The 15580-nt window shown below is 33.0% G+C and overlaps 1 protein-coding gene across 1 annotated transcript in view; it reads right to left on the reverse strand.

Moving 5' to 3' along the window:
• Positions 1–15580, reverse strand: part of LOC145694780 (uncharacterized) — a 370729-nt gene that overhangs the window by 12251 nt on the left and 342898 nt on the right. Inside the window, exon 3 of the mRNA XM_081771413.1 lies at positions 6722–8640. Within this exon, the coding sequence (XP_081627539.1) occupies positions 6722–8640 (1919 nt within the window). The remainder of the gene's footprint in view (positions 1–6721; positions 8641–15580) is intronic.

Here is a 15580-nt window from a genome sequence, read left to right on the forward strand (position 1 = left end):
AGCAAAATGATAGTAATTTTCTGACTTCCAACGGAAATAAAACAAAATCAGAAAAGAATTAAAAAAAAAAAAAAAAAACTGTCACAGCTTTGACTTCCATTACCTTAGGCGCATAGGAGAAGGTTATTTAATTATCCAAAAGGAGCGAAGCACGGCAGGAGAGCACACAAAGAAACTGGCAGGGAGAGCAACTTGAGAGGCAATTTCTTCTATGACTGCATGTACAAAATAATAATAATAATAATAAAACACTCAAGGTGGTGGTAGCTAACAATAAGAACAATACTATAGCGACAACTCGAGCAGCAGTTAAGGAGATAAACGAAGAACTAGGCACTAGTATACACAACTAAGATAAGAAGTCATCAAAGAAAACAATCAATTGTTGCGGATGTGAAACATAAAGAAGAATTTGGCGATTTGTAAGGGCTAAAAAGCGCAAAATAATAAAGCACGGGAACGTCTATGGAAAACTATGATATTGAGGTATTACGGCAAAAAGAAAAGGAAGAATATACTTGAGAAGAGAAAAGAACAGTTAGTAATGATTGTTTATTTGTTACCTTCAAAGAAGCAGAAGCAGCTGTTAATAGAATGAAGAATGGAAGATCTTCTGATGTAGATGGACTTCCAATAGATTTGATATAAAATGCTGGGCCATTAGGGATCCGTTTGCTGTTATAGAGACTTACAAGAGCATCCTGTAAAGAGAAGAGAGTTTCCACATATTTCGAAGAAGAAAGGAAAGAGAAAGATTAAAAAAAGAAGGAAAGGAGGCACTAAAAGCATTAGAACGACTTCTATGAGGAATTTAAAGAAAACTTAAAGAGAGACAAGAAAATAAGATCAACAACAGGATGAAGATGTGAAGAACGACAAATATTGATAATACTGTGAAAGTATCTAACGTTTCTTCCTCATCTGATGCCAAGCAAAGTTCCCCAAAGAAAAAAGCCTCAAGCTATTTCCAGAAATCCCTCTGGGAGCACCCATTTATCAACAATTTTGCAGCAAATAGATTACATAAGTTTTTCCCCCCTAACTTGTACAGCCTCCAACGAAAGTATACACCCACTCTGTTCATGTGCTTTTGTCTAGAAAGTCGGCACTATTGGATCTATGTAATTATAGTTCTCCTCGCTTAAAAAAAAATAAAATAAAATAAAAATAAAAAAATAAAAACGTAATATTATGTACATAATCGAAAATTTTATTCAAACTGATCACTTCATTCCCAAGTTATTAGCAGAACAATGTCTGCCCCGGTGAAAAAACACTATATACAAGGTGTTTGAAAAGTTTCTGTATACAGAAAGTAACAATATTTTGAAAAGTTAGAAATGGATCCCTTCAAATGTACAAACATGTCTGTACACACTTCTGCAAGTTAGTGTAGTGAAGACCTTCCTTGCTTAGGATATATATAAATGTAATTTGCTTTATACGTCATATATTACTTACATGGAAGCATGCAGAATAAATTTACGGACATCCTGTATAAATTTAGTGTCACTAAATACTGGGAAAATATATGTAATTTTGTAAATTACTCCAGTGGACTATAAATTTGAACAGAAACTGAAAAATGACTTTTTTTTTTAACGTAATAAGAATTAACTAAAGAAATATTAATACTTCGAAGAAATTATAAATATTCTTTTAATAGCACAAGATTTTTTATATTAAGCTACAAATAATAATAATAATAATAATAATAATAATAATAATAATAATAATAATAATAATAATAATAATAATAATAATAAAAAAATAAAACCAATCTATTTTCTACTTCGATTCAGTAACTATGAGTACGGCTTATTTCATAATAAGTAATTCGGGCTATGAGACGAAACCTATTACTTAAGTTTGTATCAAAAACAAGCACCCTCATTGCAATCCAAGACTACACACAAAAACAGAATGTGCATTGTTCACTTAGCCATGAAACAACGAAGTTGAACACAGTTACTAAAGCAGAAAGATTTGTTGAGTTTCAGACAAGAAAATTTATATCCAATCATTCAATTTATTATTCAATGCATTAACAAATTATTCAATTTATTATTTGATTCTTAAATAAATTGTTTCAAGTTAATAAGATTAACATTTATCTACAACTACATGTCCTGCATCTGATGATAAAAAGTTTACACAAACTTTTTTTTAAGCATTATATGAGTAGACTTTGGATCCAAATAAAGAAGTAAGGAAATAGTGAAAGGAATTAGCACGTTAGAAAAGAGAAAGCAAGATATAGCGATTATAAACATTATGAACTCATGAACAACTCTTGAAGTACAACAAATTTTCCAGTCATTAATAATAAGAACACTAAAATGGAATCGAACTTAGGCAGTTTGAGTACTGACATAGTACAACGTAATTAAATAGTTTCCATAAATGAAAAAAAGGGGAGGGGGAGGAAAAAGATAGATAGAAAGAAACACGTGACTTGTGATTGGACAATTAAATCACAGAGAACTACAGACAATTTATTAAGTTTTGTAACAGTTGAATTTCTTCTGCACGTTGGTCAAAGGGTGAGACAGAGGGGTGGGGGGAGATAATAATTCAAATATATACTAAATTAAACATCGCCAAACTTACACAACACATGTATCATATTGATATTGTACATTTTTCGTTAAAACTAAAACTAAAACAAAAACAAACAAAAAAATCGCAAGAAGTACCATAATTTCTTAAGATACTACTAATAACTAATGCAGGAATTTTAGGTGCACAATTTTGGAAAACAGGTGGAAATTTCAAACGTAAATATTCATACAAACAGTACCAAAACTAATTACATCATACATAGAGGACTCAAAATTCACTGATGTATTAAAGATTCTGCATAAAACAAGTCCCAGAGCAAAGTGTTATTAAAGTGACAAGTCCAGAAAACATAAAGAGATAACATTGATTTTCTTTTTCTTTATTTGTTTGTTTGTTATGTGAGACTGTATCTCTGATCACTAAGTAAGACTTGAGCTTATATGATCTAGCATACACGTCTTTGGCGCGGGAGGCTTGGGTTCGATTCTTTGTAAGACTTCATGTCGTTCGGATCCTAGGTTAAGCTATAGGTCCACGTCTCATATAACCTCGGTGCTACACGAGACACTGAAATCCTAATCAAGCAACCAACTACCCCATCCGGTCACTAAAAAGGGTACACAAAAGGGTACAAAAGCACTCAACATTACCTATCGATGATAACTGTGATTGGTCAGTTTGATGTTGCCACCTTCCCTTACTTTCTATTCAATAGTTTTCGTCTGACGGGACTGCACTGAAGTAAAAGTGCAGCAATGTGATACCTGCCACACATGCTCGGTATTTTTTATTTAATTATTATAGGAATGAAATGTGGAAAAAAGTCAAAAAAGCTTTAAAATGTGCAAATGAGGGCTGACATTGAGAAAAAATGCAAAAAGGAACGACCAAAACATAGTTAAGAGTGCTTATTTATAATTTCTTTCCAGGACAAGCTAATTTGGGTATTTTCATGGTCAAAATAATAGTAATAACAACTTGCAGCACCTAAAAATCCTAGCTTTACTAATAATTTTGAAAAAACAAGGAAAAAGAAAGAATAATGTAGCAACTCGTATCAGTTTTGTAACTTGATGGCAAAAGTGTAACGAAACAATATTACAATAGAAACTATTTAAATACATCCCTCTCACTTAAGGTTGGTTTAAAGGGACAAGTTTTCCGATAGATGGCACTACAGTCTTTGTATCTCTCCCATGTATTTTTTACCTTTCACGAAAATTCACGATTTCTCTTATAAATTTCAACCTACAGACTTCAAATTTTTAGAAAATGAACTTCATAATCTATCAAAGGCAATAATCCGTGCCGATTTTTTATTTAGAATTTTCTTCATTGTTGAAATGGCTTTATTGTTGAAATAGATATCCAAACCTTTAACAATGGAACTGTTTCAACAATAAAGAAAATTCTAAATAAAAAATCGGCACGGATTGTTCCCTTTGATAGGTTATAAAATTCATTCTCTAAAAGTTTGAAGTCTCTAGGTTGAGATTTGTAAAAGAAATTGTAAATTTTCCTGATAGGTAAAAAAATACATGCGAGAGATACGAAGACTGTAGTGACATCTATCGGCAAAACTTGTCCCTTTACACCAACCTTAAAGTATATGAAACGAATCTTATGTCTCACTTGTACGCATCATATATTTACTTTTTTCTTTTCTTTTCTTTCCTTGAGATATTTTCAGTGGTTCACTGATAAAGTGAAATAAATTTTCTAAATGATCCACAACATATACAGTACTACTAACGGATAATTCATAAAATGTTATACAAATATTCCTTCACTTTATACCTACCTTAATTCTCCTTTACATATATATATATATATATATATATATATATATATATATATATATATATATATATATATATATATATATATATATATATATTATTATTATTATTATATTATATATTATATTTCACTGTGAAAATACTCAACCACTTTATTGCTACCTCCTGTGATAAATACACACCTTAGCTATGTTGATTCCAAGGACAAGACACCGGGAAAAAAGCCGTACACGCAAACTTACTTTATGATCCATATAAAAAATTTCTTTATGTAAATCTGCATAATTTTATTAGTACAATACATTAATATTTCCAATTCCTAATGTACTATTGTAAATTAAATATTTTTGAAAAAAAAATCCATTCTGTGAGAGTATTGGTTTAATTAACATTATGTTGCTGCCAGTTCAAGTTAATTTCAAATACCTTTGCAAGGGGTTAAGGAAACCTGGCGACGTCACTGCTTATGTTCACTTGAAATTTTTTTCAATTAGAAACAATTTGCTATTCAGTGATAAAAATGTACTATGCTTAAACTATTCTTGAGAGATTAGTGTTATTTATCTTATTCTAAGTTTATTTCCTTAACGATATTTTGTCCATTTTACACTCTTTGGACTTCTATGAGCTGAACTAGTTTGGAAAAGGGATTAGGTAGGTTTATAATTTTTTTTCAATAGAACACTTTCATACTATACCAGAAATATCTAGTAAAATGAAATTTCTGGAAAATTTTTATTATTTCTACGTTTGTTGTACTATGATGTGTGTTTACTGACATCTTTTTTACTAGGTCAGACGTGGTACGTGTTATTTATATATTTTTAACCCTAGTATGTAACTTGATCCCAAGTTCTGTTTGAATTAGAAGGAAATTCTTCGTACGTACGGAGAATGATACACACATGCCGGGGTTTACTTGCGTCTTTTCATTTTTACAAAATTATCGTGTTGAAAATAGTGTGGTTTAGTTCATTTCTAATAATACGTGTTTTATCTCGTTTTTGATATGTTTATATGAGTTCCACTACATTCATATATTGTCTCATATATGTCTGATCAAACATCGGTATTTGGAAGGTGATTTAAGTGTTACGGAATCTATATAGGCATGATAGGCATTCAGAAACACATGAAAATTGCAAAAGGAAAAGATATCAACATATCAAAACTCATCTGTAGTACAAATGATTAGATTACAGTGCTAGTTTTTTGAGTAGTGTTAACCTCAGGTTAAAGCAATGTTAGGAGCTTAATAGTATTCCAATTCCATTTTATTTGTACGACTAATTATAGTTTAACTGTTGCATGAGGACCAGGCCCGTATTTATATATTGTGCATCCCTGTGCTCTAATTTGTCGCCTCCTCCCCCCGGAAACGACCAATATTATAGTTGAATTCATAGCTTTTCGGATCGCTGAGATGAATAGTGATAGTTTTTATAAAATTCAACTTTAAGGTCATATTCCACTCCCCAGGGAGAGGGCGAGATTTTAAAAGTAATAAAAAACGACAGACATTAGTGTTGGATTCATAGTTTTCGATGTCGCTGAGTTTAACGATATCAGTTTTCATGATGTTCAACCTCATCCTCACCCTTTGGGGTGGGGGTGGCAGAGGATGACTTATTAAAAATAATCAGATACGTTAACTAATCAGCTAGTAACTACTATAATTAGAGCGAATTAAACACATTAACATATTTGCTTGCGCTTGCGCGGGACTCTGTGGGTAAGTTTTAAATATTACTTTATTGTGAATCTTAAATAGAATTCCAAAATTTTGTCGCCCCGTAAATTCTGCCGCCCTGTGCTAGAGCACAGAACAGCACTTACCTAAATACGTTTAATGAGGACGTAAAGCATAAAAATGATGAATAACTACAGCACTTACAATACGATCTTTTGTCAGTATGCTAAATTTCAGTTGTTTAGAAAGGTTCATATCTATTTCTGTTTAAGGTAGTTTCACTATTAAAATCGGTTAATAGCTTCCTACAGACTTGAGTGCACGTTATGTTTCAAAAGCTCAATGACACTCGAAACAAGCAGCTAGATATCGGTAGATTTTCTTTTTTGTTTCTTTTTAAGTCATGACTGTAGGCTAATGGTTAATCAATGGGGTAATATTTCATGTAAATTCATTCTATGTATACTATTGTGTGTGCATCATATCTATAATAGAAGATACTACAACCTAACAATTTGCATTTCCACTTTTACATACCTCCAAACGGCGCTTGGATCATATGTTACATACAGTACCCGTTTCCACCACTATTTAAAATTATATATAATGTGTACTAAAACTTATCTATAATTCAACGTATTAGAACGAGATCTTATTTCCATAAGCTTACCTTGGAAGATGACAAGAGGTCTGTGATGGATACAGTGGAGTTATTCTGGAATGGATTTAGAGACGGACTGATCCCTCCAGCAGCACTTTGTCTATCAGGAGCCGTGAGTAGCCTCGCTAATGTCGGCGAGAAAGTCGTTGACCTAGAATTGTCTCGTTGGCCTGATTTGGTAAGAATACCATGCAACAATGAAGACTGTGGTGATGACGATGGGGAAGACACATTGTTAGGTACTGGGTGTAAGGTAACTTCAGGATAGTTTGCCTTCATTGACTGTTGACTGGTTTCTTGTTCCGTTTGACTCATTTTAGCAAACTGCACCAACACATCTTTAAAACTGATATTTCCTTCGGTGGACTGGACACCACTTCGGGAAGAATCCGCACTGGAGGGTCTCGAAGAGTCTTGGCTGCCTCGGTTCTGATCTCCGAGTAAGAAACCGACATCCGCCATGTCTGAACCGATTGTGGTCCTTACTTGGGAACCAGAGCCCAGGGCCAAGGACGCCATACTTAAAATTCCCATATTCCCGTTGCCGTTGCCAGACCCTTTGGATAACACAGTTTCTGCACCGGATGATGTTTGTCCTGGTAACAAGTGTGACGACTTCATACGACGACCGCGACGTGGAACAGTTTCTGGATGTCTGGAGCGATAGTCCGCAATAATAGACCGGACATCAAGGATTGGTCCTTGCCTACCTTCACCAATCACTGTGTTTTGTCCGTTGTTACTTCCGGATACGGTGGGTTTGGGTAAAATAGGACGATGAAGTCTATTAGCAGAATTTCCCAAGAGTCCCTGTTGAAATTTCTCGCGTGCTTGCTGTAATACAATATCTGGCACACCAAGAGGATTAGTACTGTTGGAGTTACTAGAACGCTGTGCTGCAGTTGCTGTGGCGGTCGCCTGCGAAAAGTGTGGCTGAGGTAGCGAAGAAGGAACCGAAACACCAGCGAGGGAAGCTGCCAAATTCACATTCTGTTGCATAACGGGAAGCATCATGAGCGGCGATTGGGCAGCTTGTGCCTTTAGCAATTGGATGCCCGATTGCTGAAGCATAAGCTGGGACTGATGACTATTAGAGACACCAGTGGAAGTGGATGTATGTGTCGATGTAATGGCAGTAGATACGGATGATATGGTAGATGTTACACTTTGTAAACCTAAATCTCTATTACATTCCAGGGAATTATTTAGGATATCCCAATCATCCGATATCTTGGTTTGTCCCAAGAGTAACATCACTTGTTTTTTCCTTTGTAAACGTAAATACATTTCTTCTTTAACTTTCTTCAATCTAATAATATTATTCCACTCCTTCTCCTTCATTTTAGCCATGACACCGAGAGTATGGATGTCCTTCTGAAGTTTTACAGTTGCAATGTGAATATCTTCCAGTGTTTTATTTTCCTCGATTTCTTGAAAGAACATTTCAATTAACTTTTCACGTTGCAGTTCACCTTCGTCAGGAACTGTCACTGAACTCTTCTTCTTCTTTTTAATACTTGTATCACTATCACTTTCACTACTTCGCTTTCCTTCACTTGTAACTTTCGGTTTCGCGTTAGAACCGTTGTTATTGTTATTATTATTATTATTATTATTGTTACTACTGTCTCGACTATGCCTACTGTTTTCATCATCTGAATGTGGACTTGACATATCATCAAGTTTCACAAAGTCTTGAGGTTTCTCTTTCCCTTCTGTTTCCAGCACCACTTCATCTGTTTCACACATATCACTGTCACTACCGCCACCGGTCATCTGCTTGTCTAAACCCTCATGAGACGACGACGGGGAAGAAGCGTCCAATTCTTCAACTTTACTACTATTGTTGTTGTTTTTGCTACTGTTTGTGGACTTCCCAGCGGCAGATCCTCCATCTCTGGTCTTGCCATTAGACCCCAGTTCGGGAGCTGAAAAATCAATACAAGTATTAAGTTTAATTAAAATTCGTATGATAAAAAAAAAATAAAATAAAATAAAAAATTAAAACAAAAATATAAGTAAGTACTAGTCAGGGATAAAAGTGGATCTGAAAAGGCTGGAGGACGGTAGGTAGCGGCATGACGTCACGCCGTTCCCCCTGCCTATCTTTGCCCATTGTAACTTTTTAGGAACTGGGGGACGCCGTACATATTTTTTCGTGTCCCTCCGCATTTCCCCGCACTTTTACTCCTGGTACTAGTAAATAATACTGAATCATTAATATAAGGGTTGCCAAAACTCTGAGCACCGCCCGGAGTACCCGGGTTTGAAATACATTTCACGAGGCTACGGGCCAATGAAATAAACGTATAGGCTTAAATATTCAATTATCCATAATTAGCTATGATTATAATACATGTTGTACTTAATTATTGTTAGTTATTTACAATAATTATGTTTATATGGCAACAAAAAGCATAGGTTTAACTTTTCATTGTTGTGCCTGTATGATCGCATAGCATTAACACTATTTTCATTTAATAATTTAACAGAAGTGGAGATGAAAATTAAAATTCTTTTCTAAAGAAATGGACAGAAAAATGGATTTTCTGTTTTGAAACATGTAATATCAACATTTGATTGGGACGAAAATAATAATTGTAAATTATAGAATGTGCTTTTTGAGAAAACAGATGCACCACACCAGTTCAAAATATTTTACAGTATATTACTGCTATATCAGTCAGTAAAGCACATGTCGAACTAGTGTTTAGTGCAATGAAAGCTTTATGGTCAGAGGATAAAAACAGAATTTGTGATGGATGAAATTTGTGCTCAAATGATCTTGAAAATGACCTGGCAAAGATTTCCACAGAAAAGGTTCTGAAAAATAGGATTATTCTTGAGGCAGTGAGGAGCTCTAAAAAATACGAATAATAAGGTAGGCGTCTACAACCAATAATTTTTCATTCAACTCGGTACAGTATACGATTGATTACTAGTGACACCTGCGTAAGCTGGCTTCCCTTATTTCCAGTTCCACAAACATGTTACAATTACACAAAAATTGTCACCCTATGGAGCACCGTAATAGAAAGTGACTGTATCTACATGGTTCAACATATATCAAGCCAAAATGAGCAATCATGTTACAGAATATAGTAACTTACACTGTTGCTTAAAAAGACAGGGTTAAGATTTTATGCTCATGTACTTTATTAGTTGAATCTAAAACTAAGAATTTAATCGAATTCATTAGCATAAGTCTAGATTTAAAAAAAAAAATATTTTAATTTTGTTTTTAAAAAGTAAGGTCTTCTTGTAAAGTCTTTTAAAACTAACACTATGAACTAAGATATTGTTTTTTTAAAAAACTACATTCTCTACTCTTGATCAATACATTACTATTATGTCACATAAATTAATACAGTAACAAAGAGAAAATTTTGGATGCACTAAAAAATTTGGAATTCTAATAAGAGAAAAAGGGACAATACAAGCAATGGTCACAGGTATAGGAACAAACCATGAAACGAGTTACAATAAAGTGCAAATCTATATCTTCTAAAGTATACTTTAAATTGGTAAGAAATAAGAATTTCAAGTTTTGTCTAGCATCAAAAAGCACAGAATGTGGTCATTATGGAATAATCATCAAACCAGAATAATGTACAAATAAACGGTTACGTAATGCTCTGATTTTTATCATTACACTTGTCTTGAAACAAATGTTTGTTAAATGAGGTATGAGAATGAAAGGATGGGCAGATTGACAAACAATACTTTTATATGACATATATATATATATACACAGCGAGTCATTGTTAAAACTGACTTTCACATGGTTTATTTATAACTGTGATTTAATATGGTACGCAATCATCCACTGGGTCTCTGGCATGTAAAATTTGGGGGAACATCAAAGAAAGTGATTTAAATGGTACTACCTAGCCCAACCTGTTTATTAACTACGATTCCATTTGTTGCCTTTCTGCTTACCTTCACGGATCCCCTAAGGTATACCAAAAACTCGATTTCAAACGTTTCACAGCCTGAATATTATATTCCAAATAAATATAATTATCATTATTTATATGATATTCTGTCGTTAGTAAGTAAATTAAATTAGAATAAAATATTGAATATTTTGTACTTCAAAATATTGGGGGGACACGTCCCCCTCGTCCCTCTGCCAGAGACGCCCGTGCAATCATCTGATTGAATATAGTAAGATTATTTTGGTAGGAAATAGTACCCAATTCAAAAATATTTTCATGCTACAGAAGGAAAATGTTACAGATAATATGTTTTGTTCCTCCAACTGTGGTTAGTAAATATTCGTTCAAAAGTCTACAATTATTTTATTCTTTTGTGTATGTATATATTTTCGAGTCAGTTTCATTTGCAACGAGTACAATATTTTTTAAAGAAATTTTGATTTTCAATTTTACAGTACAAGACCACTTATGCATGCATACTAACTAAATCAAATCATATAATTCTATTCAAGGGACTATAATAATAATAATAATAATAATAATAATAATAATAATAATAATAATAATAATAATAATAATAATAATAATAATAATAATAAAATAGGCAGCGATGGTTCAGTAGTAGAGCGTTCACCTCTGGTGCGATCACAGCTCGCGCCAAGTGAACTTTGTCGTGAACAAACACCGTGTGTGGGGGGGTTCCTCGGGGTTCTCCCGTTTCCTCCCAATTTCTTCATTCCACTATTTCTTTCATTTCTCATCATTACTGTCTCTTTTTTAGCCTATATATATATATATATATATATATATATATATATATATATATATATATATATATATATATATATATATATATATATATATATATATATATATATATATATATATATATATAAAGACAAGATCGAATCAAATAATTATTACAAAAATATGTGTTTTAAAATAAATTATTTCGTATTAATGTAAGATGATCCTCAAATCATTCACGAAAAAATCTTTCTGTCTCGGAATTTACTGAGAATTAACTATGTGTTTGTATGAACTTTATCTAGATATTGTTCTTCCTATTAAAATACCTTCCAAATGCACACTTATTTATGCTAATTATCAATTACTGATCATTTCAAATTATGTACTCACTCCTCTCGCATATTTGCGTACCAAGTTCACCATCTTGTCCTTTAATAATAACTTCCTTAAATAGTAAATTCTCAAATGTAACAAAAGATTTCTTAGAATGTCTTTTCCGTTTATCACATATCACACATAATTCCAAGTAACAAACAATCGCTTCTCTGGTTATATTGGCGTATTTTCCAGACAATATTTTCTCTAATTTGGTGCGCCCACCGTGTTCGCTTTGAATGTGAGCTGCATGAATTACCTCAAACAGCTCATCATTAGTTACATAATACCGAATGTTCAAATTATCCTTTCTTATTGGAGCAATAAGTTTCTTCACGTCTCCCACACACATAATATCATATCGTTTTAGGCGCCTGTAATCTAAAGAATTTTTCTTCAATTTCGCCTTGGCATCTTCAACTTCTTTAAGTAGGTCATTATATTTCTCCACAGAACTTATCAGGAAAGTATTGTCAGATTTTTGAAGTTTGTTTATTTTCTCTTCAAATTTAAGTTTCATTTCCTTAGACTCAACATCATCCGAATTTTTATCCATTTCATACATGAACAAAATCACAATTACAATGCAATATTAATAATAATTAGAATTCAATATCTTGAAGAACTGCTCAATTATGTTCTTCGAGTAATTATTTATGACGTGAATAATTACACTTCTTAAGCAGTTTTACATAGTAAAACTAGCTACACGTATTCTTTTAGTTAAAGAAGAATCCTCTGAAGGAATTTGAACCAACAACTTCAAATGCACTGGACAAAGAAAGAAAAAAACTGAAGTATCTTGATGATAAAATTGTTGTCTGTAGGAATGAACTTTCTAAGTGACAACTCAATTATTCTTTGGACTGTTGCTTGTTGACTTCGACGAAGCTATCTGCGATTTGTTCTGTTTACATTGGGCAAAGTACGAGGAAGTTATTTCTACGTTGTACTTCGAACAAACTGGATAGAGCACTCCGCGGAGTGCGTTTTTTTTTAAGTTGACCCAAAAAATTTTGTGAACAAATATCTTAGAATGTTTTCGTATTTTAACGTTTAGTAAATAATAATAATACAATATAATAGTAGTAGAAGTAAAAAATGAGCGTGCAGGAAGATCAATCCAGAATGAAGAGTCCACAATAGTTACCCGTTTATTTTATTTCTTTCATTCTGCATATGTATGTGATCATTGCTCTCTTATTATTATAATTCATAACAGTGATAGTAGTAGTAATTTGTTATTCTTATTGCTACTGATATTGTTAGTGTTTGAAAATGACAACATACTTGTTTTAGCCAGTGTTGATTAATCAATTACAATCAATTGCAATTAATCAATGAACTGCAGTTAATTTCAATTTGTCCTTTGCAGTTAACATCAATTTCGATTGAATTTAATCATGAAATTTGCAATTAAATTTAAGTAAATTGTTAATTGGTTACCAGGGAATTAAAACTTGTAATTGTTAATTGTTAATCGCAAAGGTGCAATTTTGAAACGTTTAATTGTTAATTGCAAAGGGGCTATTGAAACTTGTAATTGTTAATTGTGATTGTTAATTGCAACTGAAGTCAGCAATTAAAAGTAAAGATGTGTGTATATTGCGTTGTCCACTTACCGTGACTGTACCACATATTTGAAATAAGGTACTTACACGAAATGCTGGATAACGACTATCCCTTCGGCCCCCTTCCCCCGGCAAAAAAAAAAAAAAAAAGAAAAGAAAAGAAAAGTCGGAAAGGGCAGTTTTTTGATGCACACAATTTATGGTCAAAACATCGACTGCTGAAACAACGGCCAAGTAAACAGCGACTGCCGACCAAATCAGCAATTAGCAAAACAGAGACTATCAATACGAAAAGTCTTAAAATTAGAGGGTAATTTAATTTCGCAGCTGAGTTTCCTCAAATAATTGTAATGTTCCCTGCCACGCGACTTGCGGTGCAAGTAATAGTTATAAATGATCTACCATTATTGAATATTGCATATCAATAATCCATTACTCGCTTTCTCTTACTGTTTTGCCTCTGTGGAGCTTAATATTGAAACCGGAAGTTCTAATTGATGTCTATCACTTTCTATTGCAATAAAGGACTAAATCAGAGATGAAACATATTCTTGTTATCGAATTTTTTTTATCAGAAAATGCTTCTGTCTATTTCCGTTTTATTCGTTATGCGCTCAATGTGTAACCAAAAAATTATAGATGCTTCCGGTTTAAATATACAGGTAAAAGTCGAATAAACTTATTGTTAGGACACTAAATGTGTGTAAAAAGAAAGTTTTTTTGAAATCTCTTCGAAACTTCCTTGTTCTATGGAAATAAATATTGAAACCGGGAGTACTAGTAAATTTCAACTACTTCTGGTGTTCTGGTTTTGACAGAGTGTTGTGTGTGATGATGGTATGTTCTCTTCAGATGCTGAATCGATTGTTGAAACCGGAATTCACTGATTTCTACACTTTCGATTTGAACAGAATTTTAACAAAGGAGATGGGCCCTATTCTGGGACGTTGAATCGAATGAAAAAAAAAAGTTTCTCGATATATTTTACCGTTTTTGCCCTATGTAAATTAACATTGAAACCGGAGGTACTAGTAAGTCTTAATCTCTTCCGGTTTCCGTGCATTGTTGTGGGTGGTAATGTGATGTTTTCTGGAGACGCCTTTCGCTGTATGTTACCGTTTATTTCTATGGGGATCAACGTTGAAACCGGAAAATCGAAAAACCCAGAACCTCCTCAAAACGGAAATTTTCAAAATTACTGGAACATGGGTTCCCTTATTTCAAATGAGGAGATATACCAAGTTTCATCTTTCTAAGTTGAAGGGCTCGTGAGAAATTGTAATTTTGGCATAAATGCTGTAGTGCTGCCAAAATGTGTTGAGCCGTGGCAAAAATGCGAACTAAAGCTCACACCCTCGACACATCCAAGTGCTGAGCCAATAAGGGTTCAGCTGTTGATAAGCGAGAGAGCATTAGCGAAAGGGAGTGGAATTCCTTCAGCCGATAGCAGCGCTTGGAACAGAAGACTAGGTGTCAAGTCAATGTGGTATATCTATAAAATCACTCTACTCATATTAAGATAAGCCCTTCAAAAAGAAAAGAAAAAGAAAAAGAATTATAAGAAAAACCTGTTTGGCCAGGATTCTCTCATATACAAAAAAAAAACATCAAAATCAGTCTAGCGCTCTAGGAGTTGTTAAATGTCAGAGTTTTAAATTTGACGTGACTTCAGCTGTTTTCAAACATATATATATATGTTTGAAAACAGCTGACTGATGTAATATATACACAACTGCAATGTTGACCATTAATAAATGAAAATCAATTGCAATTAAACAATCAATTGAAAGTAATTGCTGTGGTTGAATTAATTGTAAATTACATTTGAATCAATGAATTTAATTGGGATTCCTTTCCACAGTAATTACTTTCAATCGATTGAGTAATTATAATTGATTCTCATTGATTGATAACCAGCTGCAATTAACAATTGACCATTACTTATTTCAATTGTTGATTGCAATAAGTAATGTAATTAATTGTTGCAGATTAATTGTTACTTACAGATTAATTGTTACTTCAATTAAAATTTGCCAAACACTGGCTTTAGCGTCTAATATTCAATTTTTTTGTGAGTCATAAGCCATGCTTCTTTTTCAAAGCCACTATGAAAATTAAATCAAACTTTGGACTATGGTTGTAGTACAAAGGTGATGTTATTAAAACTTATTAAATATATATATATATATTAGTTTGGACAATAGTTTTCTAAATTATAATAGCCGTGAAAATAA

This window comes from Thermobia domestica, chromosome 9 (assembly GCF_964235325.1).
Source record: "Thermobia domestica chromosome 9, izTheDome1.hap1.1, whole genome shotgun sequence".
Taxonomy (NCBI): domain Eukaryota; kingdom Metazoa; phylum Arthropoda; class Insecta; order Zygentoma; family Lepismatidae; genus Thermobia; species Thermobia domestica.